The 21,038-nt window shown below is 45.7% G+C and overlaps 1 protein-coding gene across 6 annotated transcripts in view; it reads right to left on the bottom strand.

Annotated features, from left to right (window-relative positions):
* The window catches only part of PLXNA4 (plexin A4), a 608,610-nt gene that overhangs the window by 152,922 nt on the left and 434,650 nt on the right, over nt 1–21,038 (bottom strand). For all 6 annotated transcript variants that reach the window (XM_082399137.1, XM_082399134.1, XM_082399139.1 and 3 more), the window contains one exon: nt 5,970–6,101. In XM_082399137.1, coding sequence (XP_082255263.1) covers nt 5,970–6,101 — 132 coding nt within the window. The remainder of the gene's footprint in view (nt 1–5,969; nt 6,102–21,038) is intronic.

The raw sequence follows: 21,038 nt of genomic DNA on the forward strand, positions 1-21,038 counted from the left end.
ATTGGAAGAGGGGCCCGGAGCAGACCCTGCAGTAGGAGCTGGGCTGGATTCCAACTTGGCTCCTCCGCCAGCCCTCTGTGTGACTCTGGACAAGCCGTTGACCTCTCTGGGCTTCAGTGTGCTCATCCGCTGTAGGGGAAAAGGCAGCGGGAGATAACTGGACCTGAGAAGCCTAGAGGGCTTTTCCAGCTCTAAGCTTGTATGACACTACGGAGAATCCAGGGACCAGCACTGGAGTGTAGGACCTGAAGCAGGAAGTCCTCTCCCCTGTCCAGGTCCCTCCCAAGGAGACATTCTGTCTTTACTGAGAAGGAAGGGAGAAGTGGAACACCTTGGTCATGATGCACGGGAACCTTCAGGAACAGCTCTAGACAAACGGGAAGGCTTCTGCCTGAGTGAGACTAGGTGAAACACGGCAACAGTTTTTCTCTTTTTGCAGATGCCTGAGGTGGCTCGTGTGCTGTCACTCGCTCTCAGGCTTGCACGTCAAGTCCCCTCTCCCAGGAGCTATCAGAAACAGCCCCGTCTGGGTGCCGGGAGCAAATGTCCAAATGGCCTTGTCACAGTGTTGGCCATCCAAATGCAAACTGGAGCGGACAGCTCGGCCCTGCAGGGGTGGGAGGAACACACATGCCCGGGGACCCAGCGTGAAGAGAGTAGAATCATTCCTACAGGAGCCATCGCCTTGGGTGGCAGGAGCTCCCTCCACGACTGCACTTGTATGAGAGCGATGTCCATGGACCTCTGAGCTTGTCAGACTTCGCACTGGCTAATCTCAGAACATCCCGGGAGGCAGGCAGGGGCAGGGAGGGACACAGAGGAGCGATAATGGCCCCCTCATCACACAGAGTGTCCTCAGCAGAGGCACCACCCAGATAGGGGTCTGAGTCCCAAGGGGTATGAGCCTGTCTGTCTTGAACCCCAATACCACCTTTCCTTCTGAAACTCACAACATGGTACAAATCACACTCACAAAGCATCCTCTCCCCAGTTCCCTCTCTCCCACCGCGCAGGCTTAGCCATCTCTCAATTTCACAACCCCAGGCAAAGAGCTTGAAAACCAATACAAAGAAGAGGGAAGGGGATAGGGACCCTCAACAGGCCCCTTCACTTTGATGCCCTTGCTCTCTGGGAAGCCTTCTCTGGCTGCTCCGCTTAAAATTTCAACCCTTTCACCCTGACCAGTCTTCCCAATCTCCATTATCCTGCCCCGTGGCACTTATTACCTGCTAACCTACTATAGGACTTATTTAGCAGGTTGATTCTTCTTGGTTGCTTCCTCTTGCTGAAACTGCAAGCTCCTAAAGTCAAGGATATTTATCTGTTTCTTCACTGTTGAATCCCCAGTGCCTGGGCTAGTGTTTGGCACACAGTAGTTGCTTAGTGAATATCTGTTTAGTGAATGAATGAGTCAGGCCTGGGTGATTCGTTACAAAGCAAGATGGCCCTCACTACTTCACTACGGGATTATGCTGGAGCCAAGAGCAGCCCCTGCCTGGCCCTGCTTTCCTAGGTAACTCCGACCTCAGGTGGGCCCACCTCCTCAGCCCTTGCAGACATCTGTATCCTGGTTCACAGCTAGGACTGGAGTGCCACTGGCTCATGAGGGCAACAGGCTGTGATGTCCCCAGGCACGTGGAAGCTGACCCACTGTCAACAGGAGTCAGTAAAGCAAAGAACGCCGCGAGAGATAGCTTTGGCCCAGACACAACTGAAAGTGTATCTCAAAAAGCAGAAACATGTGCTTAAGGCCTCTGGCTCTCAGGCAGGGGAGAGGTGGTGTGTTGGATGGCAGGGATGCTGAAATTTACTGAGAAATCTGCCACTTGCTCTGGGGCCTATCAAAGAAGAGCCTCGCCTCGTGGTGGGGACAGCTGCTTCTCCCCTCCGTAGTGGGTTGCTCCAGGGCACCTGAGGACAGCCCCGGCTCTGCCACCTCATCTCCTCGTTTGTCTGCCTTGCTGACATTTCCTCTCACTTCCCTCCCATCAGTTTGGCAGGTTTTATTCACACTGGTTTCAGTGTGTGTAGACATTCCCTTGGGAGTACTGCAGTTGTAGTAAATATATACCATATACATACACACAGACGTGTACAAAGCAAGGAGACTGCTGGAGACACACAGACAGAGACAGACACAGGGGAAGGTGTGTGTGTGTGTCCATATATGCGCGCACGCGTGCACACACACACAGACACACACACCCCCCCTAGGGAGATACCCAGAGTCACGCAGAAGAAAAGCAAGAAGACAGAAACATAATATGGCACCGCAAGAGACAGGCAGACCCTGACAAAATGACACTGATACCTAGCAGGCACACTCAGCCACTCCAAGAAAAAGTGTACTACATAGAAAGGAGCCCTTGCTGGACAAGAAATAGAGAGGAACTCACATACCCAAAGCAACAGAAACAGTATCCCAGCTATAGAATTATTCAGCCTGCAAATAATTGTAGTAATAGCTCCCATTGTTTTTATCACTCAGGAAATTCCAAGGACTGCGGTAGTTCTGTGCCAGAAATAGGGATGAAGACTGAATATATAGTTCTTATTATCAATCACAATGTCACAGTTAGGTATATTATATATGACTATCACATCAGATGTATGATATTATTATTTAAGAGATAGTTAAAGTAGGCTATTTAAGTTTAACCAGCAAGTTTATATAAATGAAAACACAAAGCAAAAAATAGTTCAGAACAGGGCAAAGGTCATGGCAGTGATAAACAGATGACTGAAGCTTGGGGGAATGCTTTCTTTATCTACAGTATAGTCTTTTAATCATATAAGTTCAAACTTGGGAATTAAGATAAGCAATAAATCATTCATATCAGTTCTTCTCTTTTCTAGTTCTGGTTGTGTGAAGACACTGCGAATTCATTCATTCATTCATCCGTACATTCATCAAGTAACTATCAAGGGCCTAGAAGGTGAGATTTAGGCAGACGAAGAAGACATAGAACTGTCCTCCAGCTGCTGTCAGTCTGCTAGGAGACAAAGACAAGAAAGTCATCACGGCTCAGTCTGAGAAGAGCTACCGTAGAGGTGTAAACCACAGGTCAGGAGTAGCTCACTGAACATGTGACAGCAGAGCTAAGTTTTAAGGGAAAAGAAAAAATTAGATGATAAAGTGAAGCACCTTTCAGGCAGAGCCGACATCAGTGCCGAGCACATACCCTCAGCCTGCAGTCCCAGCCTTGCAAGGTGTTCCAATCCATCATGGCTGAGACTCACCCACCGGCCGACAGAGGCTGGTAGGCCTTAGTCCTGAAGCCCCGGGGCCCGGTATATCTCCAGATATATTTACCAAGCTGCTCTTGCCCAGTCAGAACTGCAGGCTGTGGGTTCTTGATTTGCTCTCCACTGGGCCTGGATCCCTGCTGAGAGCCTGCCTCGGCCTTGACCTGGACTCCTGTGCTCCACCCCCGATAGATCACCCAGAATCTTGATGCCACCACCTGCCAGACTCCACACACAGCCAGTTCCAGACACTCCTGGTGCAATGTCATAAGCATAAGAGCCTCCACTCACCAAGCCCTTATGCTGTGCCAGGCTTGGGTCATGCTGATTACGTGCATTATGTCATTAGATCCTCGGAACGACACCAGTGAATTTTATCATTACGTCCATGTTCCAGTTGAGGACAACGAATCTTAAAGAGGTTAGGAGCTTACCTGAGATCACACTTAGTAAATGGTAGGACCAAGGTTCGTGCTCAGATATCCTGACACCAAGGTCAGTCTGATTACCCATCTTGCTATATTACCCTCCCCACTAAGAATCTGCAACCCCAATGGACGCCAGTGTTGGCCCAGACCTCAGGGTCTTGGGACTGTGATTCGGGTGGCAGGCCTATGAGGAGCAGCCCCATAACGGATAACGGCCCTAACTCTATCCACTCCTGCCTTCCTCTCCTTCCCAGTGTGCCCATAATCCAGAGCTCCCAGCATGCCTCGCCGTCAAGCCTGAATGGGTACTGACCACTGACCGCGCTCTCAGGGAAGTGGGACAGGTGAAATCAAGAACCTCAGAATCCCAGGACTTCCCCAGTGGTCCAGGGGTAAAGAATCCGTCTTCCAGTGCAGGGGACGCGGGTTCGATCCTTGGTCGGGGGAACTAAGATCCCACATGCTGCAGGGCAACTAAGCCAGCGTGCCACAACTACTGAGCTCACGCGCCTCAACGAGAGAGCTCGCGTGCTGCAAACTACAGAGCCCAAGGGCTCTGGACCCCGTGGGCCACAGCTACAGAGCCAATGTGCCCTGGAGCCTGTGCGCCACAACTAGAGAAGAGAAAACCCGCATGCCACAACTAGAGAGAAGCCTGTGCGCCGCAATGAAGAGCCCACGTGCTGCAACTAAGACCTGACGCAGCCAAAAAAAAAAAAAAAACAAAAAAAAAACGAACCTCAGAATCCCAACTCAGCAATTAGAGGGGACTCCACACAGCTTTTAGATTTTCCTCTTTGGAAGTCCTTAGATATTTTAAGTCCCAGGTTCAGAAATCCTGGCTTTCAGGTCACATAAGAAATCCTGAAACATTCAATGCCTATGGAGGTCTTGGGTCTTCTCCAAAGAATTCATTCCACCAGGGAAAGCTGCTTCCCCTCAGTGTCTAGGGCCTTAGAGGTAGGCAGGGAGGGGGAGTGTGGGCCTCACGGAAAAGGAATAAGAAATGAAAGCAAAGGAGCAGCTTCATACCAGTCCGGACTCCTGGGATAAAATGCTCCCCTCTCGGCTCCACATCAGGCCATTCCCAAGCCATGGCAGCCTCAGCGAGGGCACCACAATGGGTCCCAGTGTGGCTGAATGGGGGTCCCTCGCCACGAGAAGATGTCATCGAGCTCTTGGGGAGGGTGGAGCTGCTGTGGGCTGCCAAGGCATAATGCACAGGCCCTGTGGGCGGCATAATGTGGTATTTATCTCCCTCACTTTGCAGAGAGGGAACAGGCAGAACAATCCAGACTCTGTCAGCAAGGTCCTCTGGGGAGTTCAGGCCTCGCTAATGAAGATGAATAAGACGGGGGAATCTGCCTTTGCCGCTCAGAGCTAATGCATACATATTCATGGGCAGGGAGGACAGTTCCCAGAATGACCCATCCTCCAGAGAGGCAACGGGGGCAGAGGTACAGCAGTGCGAAGCCGCACTTGGGGTGGGGTGTGTCTTGTGGGGTGGAACACTGCGGGCTGTGAATTAGGGCGCCCCCGGAAATACCCTTAAATGGATGGAATTTCGAAGGCGAAATTTATTCCTTTGCCCGCTGCAAATGTATGAGTCCTGGTCTGAGCTCAGGGACCCCGGAAGAACTTAGTTCTCAGCTGAGTTCCAGAAGCAAATCCAACTCTGCTACTTCCTACTCCACATCAGCTAATACCAATCCTCACGCCATATCTGTTCTGCCTGGTGTGGCCTCATGGAATTTGCTGGAGGTTCCATGTTAGAGGTCCAGGTACACACGAAGCCTCGGGACACATGTTACAGCATCTCATCTCATACACATAGACCCTGTTTTCTGAATCTCCATCTATCTGACTCTTCCATGATGTGCCCCCAACTAAGTTTTTCTGGGAGACAAATCCTTGCCCACCATAGACCTCCAGGGTCCAGGAAGGTGACCTTGGTGGGAAACTATACAGTGTGTAGAGAAATCGGGACCAAAAACTTGGGCATCTGTACCATGTTTCTTCAGGTAAGAGCAAATGTTGGCCCTGCACCTCGACACGCCGTCACTCTGAAGTCAGTGGATTTGTTCTTGACTCACAGATATTTTGATATGTGAAAGGTTTTATTCCCTGTTTCGGCACCCTCAGCCTCTGTCCCCAGGCAGCACAACGGAAAGGATACACACTGAGCCAAATAAATCAAATCCCGTCTCTGCAGCCGGCCTCCTGTAGGTTTCCACGGAGCCACAGGCTAGTCCTCAGCAGCAAGACAAATGTCTGACAGAGCTCAGAGCGCCTTACCTGCCTTTCCGACATGATGTAGAGCTGCTCGTGGTCCTTGGAGAAGGCCATGTCCCGGAGGACGGGGCCAGGGTCCACCACCTGCACCGTCTCATACTGGAGGGCATTGCCCCTGGGCCCATCTACCCGGATCTGTGGAGAAGAGGAAGAGGAGAGCCGGTGTGAGTTCCGATCCTGCGTGGCCTGAGGTCCAGATTCTGCCCGGGGCCCCTCCCACAGGCAAGGGGGAGGCAGTGAGCCCTGCCTCCCAGAGGCCAGACCTGAAGGAGCAGGAGCGGCACACGCCCACCAGGGGCCTCGCATTGGGGATGGCAAAGAGAAGGGACGAGGCGGAGACCAAACCGGGCTGCACCAAGAATCTGGTGTTCTTCTCTCTGGCTCACTAGGCCTTAGGCTCGAGTCTTTGAGGCCTTGCTTGTACATCTTTGGAGAAGAGGACGGGCCTTTCTCGTTATTCAGGATATTACTTTATTGTTAACGTAATAAAAAGGTTCTCTGCAACATCAAAAGTCCTACCTGGGGGCTTCCCTGGTGGTGCAGTGGTTAAGAATCCGCCTGCCAATGCAGGGGACACGGGTTCGAGCACTGGTCCGGGAAGATCCCACATGCCGCGGAGCAACTAAGCCCACAAGCCACAACTACTGAGCCTGTGCTCTAGAGCCCTCGAGCTACAACTACTGAAGCCCGTGCTCTGCAGCAAGAGAAGCTACCGCAATGAGAAGCCCCCGCGCGCAGCAATGAAGACCCAACGCAGCCTAAAGTAAATAAATTAAAAAAAAAAAAAGTCCTACCTGATATACTGATAGAATAGATGGGGAAAATGAGATGCAGTACGTTAAACAACTGGCCTGAGCTATCAAATCTGGTGACAGAATGAGAATCCAGTTTGACCCTGGAGTCCATGCTTTTCCTACCACTCCAGTTACACGAGGGACCCTGTTCCTTGATGGCTTCCATGTTTACTTCCTGGGGGTGCCACTAAAGGCAGCGGCCTCCAGCCTGCACAATTCCAGAGGCTTTTGCCAGTCATTCCCAATTCTGAAGCTGAAACACTTGCGCTTGGCAAATATTTATTTTAAAAATGAAGAAATACATGAAGTTCAAACTCTTCTTTGCAGATTTCCCATTAAGCTCAGGAAAACAACAACAACAGCAATGAAAAAAACCAAACAAACTGGTGAAGGAATTAACAAAAGATATGTTTAGCCCTGAAAATCTAAATGCCTTGGATTCCAGTAGCCCTCCTCCTTCTGTCCCCAGCCCCAAGCCACCAGACGTCCACCCTGGCCAGGTCCTTCCTTAATCTGAATGAAATGGGAGCTCATGCAAAACCAATTGGGATTACCACCCAAGTCTGACCACGAGGTGATGGCCTTGGCCCCCAGCCCAGCCGGGCTTCATCCCCAGCTGTGAATCACCCCTGGAACAGCAGCACGAGAGTGATATTGCGCGGCCAGCTGGTCTCCAGCCCCTTAAGGCTGCCGGCAGGAGCAAGCGCCCCTCGGGGATGCCAGCAGAATGGTGTCCCACCCAGTGGCCCGTGGTCTGATCCCCGAGGGAAATTGGATTCAGTGCCTGAGTGACCATCTTTATCATTTGGCTCCAACTTCCCTGCTCTTTAGGGTGAGCGGATGTGCTGGATGTGGACATCAGAAGAAACAAGGTGAACTGGGCAGGGACAGAGGGGTGGACCAGGGAGCACCAATGGGGCGAGTTTTCCCAGGCCCAAGGAGGCAGGATGGGGGTATGACCCCCGCCCTTGCCCATTCTGCCAGGGCAGGAAATCAGTAATTGAAAAGGTGGTTCCTGGAAATTCCGTGGCGGTCCAGTGGTTGGGACTCAGCACTCTCACTGCCAGGGGGCCCGAGTCTGATCCCTGGTGAGGGAACTGGGATCCTGCAAGCCATGCGGCACAGCCAAAAAAATAATAAAAATAAAATAAAAGACCTTTAAAAAAGAAAGAAAAGGGGGTTCTTCCCTTCCCATCACCCCACCCCAATCCACTACTTGTTTCAGAAAACAGAAAGGAAAGCATGCATTCATCCATCTGCTGAAAGAGTCTCACACGAGACATGAATGAAAGGAGTTTATGGTGGATGTGCTGAATGATGGGCAATCACAAAATTTAGGTAGGCTGGACCAGCTGCTGGCTCTTGGGCCATTACAGGAATAAGAACAAGAACTGCTAGCGATTGAGTGGCTGCTATGCGTCAGGCACGATTCTAGGCATTCTACATGTATTTACCCTCTCATTTAAACCTCATAACTCCGTGAAGACTTAATATTCCACTAAGCCTTATTCCAATAAGCCTTAATAAATTCCATTTACAGGTGAGGCACAGAGAGGTTTAATACCTTGTTCATGGTCACACATTTAGCGATCGGCATGGCCTCAACCCCTGTCGAGGTGCAACCAATTCCAGAGTCCACTCTTCAGTGCACTTACATACTACACCAACACAAGTTGAGCCAGGTCCTACTGGTTCTATAAACCTGCATCTCTTTTAGGAGTGAAAGTAGTTAATGATAAACAAGCATCACTCTGGGAGTGCTGGAGGAACCATGTCTATCTACTGCAGTGGTAAATGGGAGTGTTTCCTGAATTTCTCTTTCAGATTTTTCATCATTAGTGTATAGGAATGCAAGAGATTTCTGTGCATTAATTTTGTATCCTGCTACTTTACCAAATTCATTGATTAGTTCTAGTAGTTTTCTGGTAGCATCTTTAGGATTCTCTATGTATAGTATCATGTCATCTGCAAACAGTGACAGTTTTACTTCTTCTTTTCCAATTTGGATTCCTTTTATTTCTTTTTCTTCTCTGATTGCTGTGGCTAAAACTTCCAAAACTATGTTGAATAATAGTGGTGAGAGTGGGCAACCTTCTCTTGTTCTTGATCATAGTGGAGATGGTTTCAGTTTTTCACCATTGAGAACAATGTTGGCTGTGGGTTTGTCATATATGGCCTTTATTATGTTGAGGTAAGTTCCCTCTATGCCTACTTTCTGGAGAGTTTTTATCATAAATGGGTGTTGAATTTTGTCGAAAGCTTTTTCTGCATCTATTGAGATGATCATATGGTTTTTATCCTTCAGTTTGTTAATATGGTTTATCACATTGATTTGCGTATTTGAAGAATCTTTGCATTCCTGGGAAAACCCCACTTGATCATGGTGTATGATCCTTTTAATGTGCTGCTGGATTCTGTTTGCTAGTATTTTGTTGAGGAGTTTTGCATCTATGTTCATCAGTGATACTGGCTTGTAGTTTTCTTTTTTTTGTGACATCTTGTCTGGTTTTGGTATCAGGGTGATGGTGGCCTTGTAGAATGAGCTTGGGAGTGTTCCTCCCTCTGCTATATTTTGGAAGAGTTTGAGAAGGATAGGTGTTAGCTCTTCTCTAAATGTTTGATAGAATTTACCTGTGAAACCATCTGGTCCTGGGCTTTTGTTTGTTGGAAGATTTTTTTTTTTAATTAATTAATTATTTTTTTATTTTTGGCTGTGTTGGGTCTTCGTTTCTGTGCGAGGGCTTTCTCTAGTTGCGGCAAGCGGGGGCCACTCTTCATCGCGGTGCGCGGGCCTCTCACTATCACGGCCTCTCTTGTTGCAGAGCACAGACTCCAGACGCGCAGGTTCAGTAGTTGTGGCTTACGGGCCTAGTTGCTCCGCGGCATGTGGGATCTTCCCAGACCAGGACTTGAACCCGTGTCCCCTGCATTGGCAGGCAGATTCTCAACCACTGCGTCACCAGGGAAGCCCTGTTGGAAGATTTTTAATCACAGTTTCAATTTCAGTGCTTGTGATTGGTCTGTTTATATTTTCTATTTCTTCCTGGTTCAGTCTGGAAAGGTTGTGCTTTTCTAAGAATTTCTCCATTTCTTCCAGGTTGTCCATTTTATTGGCATATAGTTGCTTGTAGTAATCTCTCATGATCCTTTGTATATCTGCAGTGTCAGTTGTTACTTCTCCTTTTTCATTTCTAATTCTGTTGATTTGATACTTCTCCCTTTTTTTCTTGATGAGTCTGGCTAATGGTTTATCAATTGTGTTTATCTTCTCAAGGAACCAGCTTTTAGTTTTATTGATCTTTGCTATCGTTTCCTTCATTTCTTTTTCATTTATTTCTGATGTGATCTTTATGATTTCTTTCCTTCTGCTAACTTTGGGTTTTTTTGTTCTTCTTTCTCTAATTGCTTTAGGTGTAAGGTTAGGTTGTTTATTTGAGATTTTTCTTTTTTCTTGAGGTAGGACTGTATTGCTATAAACTTCCCTCTTAGAACTGCTTCTGCTGCATCCCATAGGTTTTGGGCTGTCATGTTTTCATTGTCATTTGTTTCTAGGTATTTTTTGATTTCCTCTTTGCTTTCTTCAGTTTTCTCTTGGTTATTTAGTAGCGTATGTTTAGCCTCCATGTGTTTGTATTTTTTGCAGTTTTTTTCCTGTAATTGATATGTAGTCTCAGAGCATTGTGGTCAGAAAAGATACTTGATACGATTTCAATTTTCTTAAATTTAGCAAGCCTTGATTTGTGACCCAAGATATGATATATCCTGGAGAATGTTCCAAGAGCACTTGTGAAGAAAGTGTAATATACTGTTTTTGGATGGAATGTCCTATAAATATCAATTAAGTCCACCTAGTTTAAAGTATCATTTAAAGCTTGTGTTTCCTTATTTATTTTCATCATGGGTGATCTGTCCATTGGTGAAAGTGGGGTGTTAAAGTCCCCTAATATGATTGTGTTACTGTCGATTTCCCCTTTTATGGCTGTTAGCATTTGCCTTGTGTACTGAGGTGCTCCTATGTTGGGTGCATAAATATTTACAGTTGTTATATCTTCTTCTTGGATTGATCCCTTGATCATTATGTAGTGTCCTTCTTTGTCTCTTTTAATAGTCTTTATTTTAAAGTCTATTTTGTCTGATATGAGAATTGCTACTCCAGCTTTCTTTTGATTTCCATTTGCATGGAATATCTTTTTCCATCCCCTCACTTTCAGTCTGTATGTGTCCCTAGGTCTGAAGTGGGTCTCTTGTAGACAGCATATATATGGGTCTTGTTTTTGTATCCATTCAGCCAGTCTATGTCTTTTAGAGGGAGCATTTAATCCATTTACATTTAAGGTAGTTATCGATATGTATATTCCTATTACCATTTTCTTAATTGTTTGGGGTTTGTTATTGTAGGTCTTCTCCTTCTCTTGTTTTTCCTGCCTAGAGAAGTTCCTTTAGCATTTGTTGTAGAGCTGGTTTGGTGGTGCTGAATTCTCTTAGCTTTTGCTTGTCTGTAAAGGTTTTAATTTCTCCATCCAAGATTTTGGACCATCTTTCCTATCACATTACTCTGAATTCTTTTTCAGGTAGACTGCCTATTTCCTCTTCATTTGTTTGGTGTGGTGGGTTTTTAACTTGCTCCTTCATCTGCTGTGTGTTTCTCAGTCTTCTCATTTTGCTTAACTTACTGTGTTTGGGGTCTCCTTTTCGCAGGCTGCAGGTTCGTAGTTCCCGTTGTTTATGTGTCTGCCCCCAGTGGGTAAGGTTGGTTCAGTGGGTTGTGTAGGCTTCCTTGTGGAGGGGACTGGTGCCTGTGTTCTGGTGTATGGGGCTGGATCTTGTGTTTTTGGTGGGCAGGTCCACGTCTGGTGGTGTATTTTGGGGTGTCTGTGACCTTATTATGATTTTAGGCAGCCTCTGTGCTAATGGATGGGGTTGTGTTCCTGTCTTGCTAGTTGTTTGGCATAGGGTGTCCAGCACTGTAGCTTGCTGTTCGCTGAGTGGAGCTGGGTCTTAGCGTTGAGATGGAGATCTCTGGAAGAGCTCTCACCTATTGATATTACGTGGGGCTGGGAGGTCTCTGGTGGTCCAATGTCCTGAACTCGGCTCTCCCACCTCAGAGGCTCAGGCCTGACACCTGGCCGGAATACCAATACCTTGTCAGCCACACGGCCAGGTATGTGGGGGAGTTTCTTGACTTTTGGGAAGTTTGAGGTCTTCTGCCAGTGTTCAGTAGGTGTTCTGTAGGAGTTGTTCCACATGTAGATGTATTTTTGATCTATTTGTGGGGAGGAAGGTGACCTCCACGTCTTATTCCTCTGCCATCTTGAATGTCTTCTTTAATACTTTTTATAAATGGGTCTGGAGCAGGGAGCAGGAACATTACAGCTGATCCTAAGCTCTTTGGAATAGCAAGAAGGCCAATGATGGAAATGAACTACAGAAAGACGGCACATCCTCTGTGGGGACTGAGGGTGGGGGGAGGAGCTGTATTTGGGCAAATAGACCTGGGACTTCAAGTCTCATGTTGGCAGAGATCATGCTTGTTGTATTCAGTGCTGTAGCCCCAATGCCTGGCACAGTACCCAAGACACGGTTGTTGCTCAATAATTAGTTACTGACAAATGTCGGCGAGGGTATGGAGAAAAGGGAAACCCTGTACACTCTTGGTGGTGTGTAAGTTGGTACAGCCACTAAGGAAAACAGTAGGGTGGTTTCTCAAATAATGAAAACTAGAACTGCCATATGATCCAGCAATTCTGCTCCTGGTTATATACCCAAAGGAAACAAAATCAGTATCTCAAAGAGATATCTGCACTCCCATCTCCATTACAGCATTATTCACAATAGCCAAGACATGGAAACAACCTAAATATCTATCAGTGGATGAATGGATAAAAGAACGTGATTATATGTATATAATTCAGCCTTAAAAAAGAAACAAATCCTGCCATTTTCAACAACATGGATGAATCTGGAGAACATTATGCAACGCGAATTAAGACAAACACAGAAAGACAAATACTACATGATCTCACTTATATGTGGAATCCAAAATAGTCCAACTCCTAGAAGCAGAGAGTAGAATGGCAGTTTCCAGGGGCCAGGGGGAGGGGAAAATGGGGAGATGTTGGTCAAGGGATACAAAGTTTCAGTTATTAGATGAATATGTTCTAGAGATCTAATGTACGACAATGTGACTATGATGATACAATACTGTATACTTTAAGTTTGCTAACAGGGTAGATTCTAAGTGTTCTTGTCACACACACACACAAAAAGAATGAAAATGGTAACTATGTGAGGTGATGGATATGTGAATTATCTTGATTGTAGTGATTATTTCACAATATATAATATATCAAAACATCAAGTTGTACACCTTAAATATATACAATTTTTATTTGTCAATTGTACCTCACTACAGATGGGAAAAGTAAGTAGTTACTACATAAATGATCAACTCTCTCTGTCTAAAACACCCCACATTCTACCAATCAGATGAGGGACTCTGAGCTGATCAAGGTAAGATCAAGGTAAGAGGTAGGAGCAAAAAAGAAGAGCTCAGTTGTCATCATTCACTGCTCCCAATACTCCACGGCAGCCAAAAAAGGCCAACAAAATATCAGGCAGCTTTCAAATGGGATTCCAGGGGAAAAGAGGCAAACAGAAGCCATTCTCCTGGCCAAGTTCACCTGGACACAGAAAATCACGTTCAGTTCTCCCCTGATAAGTTAGAACAATCCAGATGCCTGCAACTCGAGGACAGCCTAGGAAAGATTCCCCCAGGCCACGAAGACCAGTTGAGATGAAAGGAGACACAGTGGCCAGTGGCTGTCGTTCAGTCACTATCACAGGGGCCACCCCGAGGCTTGGGAGGTGACAGCTTAGAACAAACAAGATGCATTATTGTACAAGTTAGGACAAATAAGATTTATTATTTTATGCAGCATAGATGATACTTGTGGATCAACTAAGCAGTGAGCAAGAGTGAAAATAGACATTGATTTTTTTTTTTAAGGTAGAAAATATAACGAAGCCACTAATGTAAATTTGCGTGTTTAGAAGATGTTGTTCTCTGAGGCCGATGCCAAGGAGGAATCCACATCCTCACCTTGTGTGTCCCTTGACAGAGTGACAGTCCGCACTCAATTCATCATCTACCATGCATTTATGTAATGCCCAGGCTAGGCTCTGAGCCAGCCTCTGGAGAAGAACAGTGAGTCTCGGCCCTGCCCTCTGGGAGGCCATTTTCCTGATGGGTTCAGATTTCACACAAATAAGGTCAAGCAGCAAATGCTATAGCAGAGAGGTGTTCAAAGGCTTCTTTTCCTTCTTCCCTGGAGATCTGGCCAACTGATTGGAGTGTAACCAGGAATTAGCCCAGCCCCAAGCAAGGCTCAAGGGAGCATGTGTATGTCACAGAATAAAAGGGCTACCGCATGGCACCACCATCTATGAGTGTTTGACTAATAATACACATAGTGAGTAATATCAGATTTTTTCAAACACCCCCTTCAGAGACAAAATCTCTTGAGTCAGTAGGAAGACTGATCTTAAGTAGCAACATGAGTGGCAATAACAGATTTTATAAAGATATGCTGGCAGGTGGAGGTAATAGTGAAAATATGAAAAAGGGGGTCAGAGGGGAAAATTTGGTCATCTTCATGGAGCACTGTCCTGAGGAGACAGTACAAATGTGTTCTCTGAGGGCTGAAGGGGCACCTCACCCTTCAGGCCTCACCACAGGCCCAGTGAAATGTTCTCCTAGACAGCACTGGACAGCAGAAATATAAGGCCAGACACAAATGTGGGCCACATGGGCAATTAAAAAATTTCTAGTAGTGGTTACATTAAAAAAGAAAGAGGTAAAATTAATTTTAATAATCTATTTTTACTAACCCAATGTGCCCCCCCCAAATAGTTTCAATTGAACAGGTGTACAGTATAAAAACTGTTAATGAGATATTTTACATGTGTTTTTCCCTACTACATCTTTGAAACCTGATGTGTATTTCACACTGACAGCAAAACTCAGTTTGGACCAGCCACATTTCGGGTGCTTAATAGCCATGTGTAGCCAATGGCTACTGTACTGGACAGCACATTTCTAATTTCTAGACTATTCTCATCCCTGTGTTCTGATTCTGCACCCACCAAGTGACCCTGCTGATAATGATAAGTTGACTTGGTGACTATCCTCCTGCGGGTGCCCTCAGTGGAGATCTTGCCCGCTTCCCTCCCCTGCACAATACTCTGTGTCTCCCAGAACCTTCAATTTATAGCATAACGAGCGTGCCCCATTGTCTTCACTTTTTTGGAGCTCACAGGCTGTAAGCTCCAGCTAGCTGGATGGTCCCCATCGGCCCAAGCAAGCTGTGTGGGCCCAGGCTGACCTAGGCTAGCCCTCAGCAGGCTCATTTGACACACTCATGCCTACGCTTTCCTCACCCAGGCTACAGGTTCCCTGGGCACACGTCTTGTGTGGCAGGAACCCCCCGCATCCTGGGTGATAGTCAAAACATTTAACAACCGCTAGAGGGAGAGGACCAACCAATCAGAGGAGTTGCTGTCGGGTCAGGTGGCCTTAAAGGCTCCCAGCTGCACCAAGTAATACTGCTGGGGGTGAAGGCGGGACCCAGATGGGAATTATTTCAAGATTTAACAACTGGTGAGTTACTTACAACAGCCAAGACTTGGAAACAACCTAAATGTCTGTTGACGGCTGAATGGATAAAGAAAATGTGACTCATATCACATAGATAGAGTGTAAAAGGTATATACTACATCTACATACATAGATGCATACAATGGAATATTATTCAACGTTAAAAAGAGAAGGAAATCCTGCCATTTGCGACAACATGGATGAACTTGGAGGACATCATGCTGAGTGAACTAAGGCAGACACAGAAAGACAAATACCGCGTGACCTCACTTATATGTGGGATCTAAAATAGTCAAACTCTTGGAAACAGAGAGTAGAATGGTGGTTGCAGGAACGGGGGAGGACGGAGTGGGGAGATGCCAACAGGTACAAAGTTTCAGTTATGAAGGATGAACAAGTTCTGGAGATCTAATGTACAGCAATGTTAACAATGTCAAAGATATCCTATTGTATACTTGAAATCTGCTAAGAGGGTAGATCTTAAATGTTCTCATCACACACACACACACACACACACACACACACACACAAGAAAGAAAATAGTAACTACGTGAGACTTGCGGTGGTTATCTCACAATGTAGATGTATATCACAACATCAAGTCATACGCCTCAAATATATACAATTGTTGTTTGTTAATTATACCTCAACAAACATGAGACAAGCAGCAACTGTTGAGGCCACGCTAGGACCTAAGAACCGAGCATCAGTCCTGCCTGGACCACGTGGGCCCCTCCATCACAGCGTGCATCCCCTCCACGCAGCTTCCCTGGAGCAGGCACGTGTGCCCGAGGGCCCACACAGGCTCCTCACCTGCCCTCCCCAGCTGCTGCGTCTCCAGCCCAGGATAATCCTAGGCAGTACGGGCCCCCCTTTCCCTCCAGCCTATCCACCAGGCAGCACGGCCACCTCTCCATCCCTGGCACGGTGGGCGTCTGCGCTGCCAGGCAGACTGCTATTAAAACATCAGCAGGGTGGCCTCCGCAAAGGTCAGCCATCCGGGGAGCGCCTGGCAGCTGCTTGTTTGTTTATTGGAACATTATCTGGGCTGGGCTGTTTATTTGCGTCCATTGAAGGACTGAACAATAAATATCATCTCCCAGTAGCAGGCAGATGCTTGCACTAGAGCGTTCTGGCCGCCGTCTTGCTTGAAATAATCTCCCTAATGAGCAAACAGTGCTATTCATCTTTAAAGATGCAGGCCACCCCCGGCTTCCCCTTTCCTCTCTCCTTCCACATCCTCCCCAAATTCCCTGGTCAAGGTCCACACCGGCCAAATAGCTGGGCAAGGCCCAGAGGGTGGGGTCTCACCTGGCAGGGACTCGAGGGGCAGGGTGAGAGTGGATAAAACCCGGAGACCAGTGTCCCAGGACCCTCTGAATTCTCCACCTGGACCCTCACACCTCCAACACAGAGGCATGTGAACTAGGGTCTGCTTCTCCCCTCAGAAGCCTCAAGACACGACTTCAGTTCTCTTAGGTGTCCTGGCCTTCACCTGTCTCCCGCAGAGGTAGAAACAGAACAGCCGTGAGGACCCGCGGTGGGAAATGAGTGACCAGGATCTCCTTCTCTGCACATACAGAGCTGTGGGGTCTCTCAGGAGGGAAAAATAACAAAGCTTTTGATCTTGTTTATGCGGTTTATTCAGTTGATCCCCAGAGGCTCAAAGTGGTGCAACCCTCGTCACTGTCACACAACATCTTGCCACGCAGGCTGGAAAGCAGGTGATAGGAGGAATAAGCACACGGTAGAGCTTATTATGCATCAGGTGCATAGTAGGTCTAGTTCCTTGGTTGAATGAATGAATGACTTGAGAAACTCACTCTGGGCCTGAGCTGCCACAGTTGGGACCTTTAGACATACAGATACACTCACAGGTATATACATACACATCCTCTCTCTGTCTGTGAAGATGAGGCCACGTCTCCACTCAAACATGGCCTCTAGAACTTTCCACTTATAATTCCACAACAACGCGATAGATGGGGAGGAATCGGAAGGGTGTGGCGGGCCAGCAGGGAAACAGACCCAAGTATGAGGTGTGAGTATCTTGGCAACTTGCTGGTGGTGGGGTTACCTCTCCTTAGGGCAAGGGGCCCCTTTATAGTCTCCGTGTCCCTGCAGAAGAGGGCAGTGGCTCAGGGCTCACCACCAGGTTCTCAGGACGGTGGCTGGGATGACCTCTGAGTTCCCGCCAGACTCCCAGACTCCCAGACTCCCAAGTCTATCCCCTGCCAAGGGCAGCTCCTCGGCCCCAAGTGCTCATTTGCTGTCAATATTCCTATATTCCAATATTCCTATAACCCCCAACCAAGGACATCTGAAACAAAACTTCACTCATACTGTCACTTGAATTGTCCCCAGTGCTTTCAGGTTTTTTTTTTTTTTTGAGTGGCATGTTGATTTTTTAAAATTTTTAATTGGAGTATAGTTGATTTACAATGTTGTGTTAGTTTCAGGTGTACAGCAAAGTGATTCAGTCACACATATACATAGATCCACTCTTTTTCAGATTCTTTTCCCATGTAGGTTATTACAGAATATTGATAGAGTTCCCTGTGCTGTACAATAGTGCCCAGTGCTTTCATTTTTAGAATCACGCCTCTCGCTCTCCTACGGCTCTTCCAATCTCCTTCCCCTGCTCTACTTTCTCTTTTTTGCACAGCACTTGTCACCATTTCACATACTATATAATTTATTCCTTTATTATGCTTATTATTTATCTCCATTGCTAGAATGTGAACTCCACAAAGCAGAAATCTTTTTTTTTTTAACATCTTTATTGGAGTATAATTGCTTTACAATGGTGTGTTAGCTTCTGCTTTATAACAAAGTGCATCAGCTATACATATACATATATCCCCATATTTCCTCCCTCTTGCGTCTCCCTCCCACTCTCCCTACCCCACCCCTCTAGGTGGTCACAATAACCGAGCTGATCTCCCTGTGCTATGTGGCTGCTTCCCACTAGCTATCTATTTTACATTTGGTAGTGTATATATGTCCATGCCACTCTCTCATTTCGTCCCAGCTTCCCATTCCCCCTCCCTGTGTCCTCAAGTCCATTCTCTACATCTGTGTCTTTATTCCTGTCCTGCCCCTAGGTTCTTCAGAACCATTTTATTTTGTTTGTTTTCTTAGATTCCATATATATGTGTTAGCATACGGTATTTGTTTTTCTCTTTCTGACTTACTTCACTGTATGACAGTCTCTAAACCCATCCACCTCGCTACAAATAACTCAATTTTGTTTCTTTTTATGGCTGAGTAATATTCCATTGTATATATGGGCCACATCTTATTTATCCATTCATCTGTCGATAGACACTTAGGTTGCTTCCATGTCCTGGCTATTGTAAATAGTGCTGCAATGAACATTGTGGTACATGACTCTTTTTGAATTATGGTTTTCTCATGGTATATGCCCAGTAGTAGGATTGCTCAGTCATATGGTAGTTCTATTTTTAGTTTCTTAAGGAACCTCCATACTCTTCTCCATAGTGGCTGTATCAGTTTACATTCCCAACAACAGTGCAAGAGGGTTCCCTTTTCTCCACACCCTCTCCAGCATTTATTCTTTGTACATTTTTCGATGATGGCCATGCTGACCGGTGTGAGGTGATACCTCATTGTAGTTTTGATTTGCATTTCTCTAATGATTAGTGATGTTGAGCATCCTTTCATGTGTTATTTATTTATTTATTTATTTATGGCTGTGTTGGGTCTTCGTTTCTGTGTGAGAGCTTTCTCTAGTTGTGGCAAGCGGGGGGCCACTCTTCATCGCGGTGTGCGGGCCTCTCACTATCGTGGCCTCTCTTGTTGCGGAGCACAGGCTCCAGATGCACGGGCTCAGTAGTTGTGGCTCACGGGCTTAGTTGCTCCGTGGCATGTGGGATCTTCCCAGACCAGGGCTCGAACCCATGTCCCCTGCATTGGCAGGCAGATTCTTAACCACTGCGCCACGAGGGAAGCCCCCTTTCATGTGTTTGTTGACAATGTGTGTATCTTCTTTGGAAAAATGTCTATTTAGGTCCTCCACCCACTTTTGGATTAGGTTGTTTGTTTTTATGAAATTGAGCTGCATGAGCTGCTTGTATAGTTTGGAGATTAAGCCTTTGTCAGTTGCTTCATTTGCAAATATTTTCTCCCATTCTGAGGGTTGTCTTTTCACCTTGTTTATGGTTTCCTTTGCTGTGCAAAACATTTTAAGTTTCATTAGGTCCCATTTGTTTATTTTTGTTTTTATTTCCCTTTCTCTAGGAGGTGGGTCAAAAAGGATCTTGCTGTGATTTATGTCATAGAGTGCTCTGCCTATGTTTTCCTCTAAGAGTTGTATACTGTCTGGGCTTACATTAAGGTCTTTAATCCATTTTGAGTCTATTTTTGTGTATGGTGTTAGGGAGTGTCCTAATTTCATTCTTTTACATGTAGCTGTCTAGTTTTCCCAGCACCACTTATTGAAGTGGCTGTCTTTTCTCCATTGTTTATTCTTGCCTCCTTTAACAAAAATAAGGTGACCATATGTGCATGGGTTTATATTTTCTATTTCTTCCTGGTTCAGTCTGGAAACGTTGTGCTTTTCTAAGAATTTCTCCATTTCTTCCAGGTTGTCCATTTTATTGGCATATAGTTGCTTGTAGTAATCTCTCATGATCCTTTGTGTATCTGCAGTGTCAGTTGTTACTTCTCCTTTTTCATTTCTAATTCTGTTGATTTGAGACTTCTCCCTGTTTTTCTTGATGAGTCTGGCTAATTGTTTATCAATTGTGTTTATCTTCTCAAAGAACCAGCTTTTAGTTTTATTGATCTTTGCTATCGTTTCCTTCATTTCTTTTTCATTTATTTCTGATGTGATCTTTATGATTTCTTTCCTTCTGTTAACTTTGGGTCTTTTTGTTCTTCTTTCTCTAATTGCTTTAGGTGTAAGGTTAGGTTGTTTATTTGAGATTTTTCTTGTTCCTTGAGGTAGGATTGTATTGCTATAAACTTCCCTCTTAGAACTGCTTTTGCTGCATCCCATAGGTTTTGGGTTGTCGTGTTTTCACTGTCATTTGTTTCTAGGTATTTTTTGATTTCTTCAGTGATCTCTTGGTTATTTAGTAGTGTATTGTTTAGCCTCCATGAGTTTGTATTTTTTACAGATTTTTTTCCTGTAATTGATATCTAGTCTCATAGCATTGTGGTCAGAAAAGATACTTGATATAATTTCAATTTTCTTAAATTTAGCAAGTCTTGATTTGTGACCCAAGATATGATCTATCCTGGAGAATGTTCCATGAGTACTTATGAAGAAAGTGTAATATGCTGTTTTTGGATGGAATGTCCTATAAATATCAGTAAGTCCCTCTTGTTTAATGTATCATTTAAAGCTTGTGCTTCCTTATTTATTTTCATTATGGTTGATCTGTCCATTGGTGAATGTGGGGTCCTAAAGTCCCCTAATATGATTGTGTTACTGTCGATTTCCCCTTTTATGGCTGTTAGCATTTGCCTTGTGTATTGAGGTGCTCCTATGTTGGGTGCATAAATATTTACCGTTGTTATATCTTCTTCTTGGATTGATCCCTTGATCATCATGTAGTGTCCTTCTTTGTCTCTTGTAATAGTCTTTATTTTAAAGTCTAT

The sequence above is a fragment of the Balaenoptera borealis genome (assembly GCF_965194805.1).
Source record: "Balaenoptera borealis genome assembly, chromosome: 7".
Taxonomy (NCBI): domain Eukaryota; kingdom Metazoa; phylum Chordata; class Mammalia; order Artiodactyla; family Balaenopteridae; genus Balaenoptera; species Balaenoptera borealis.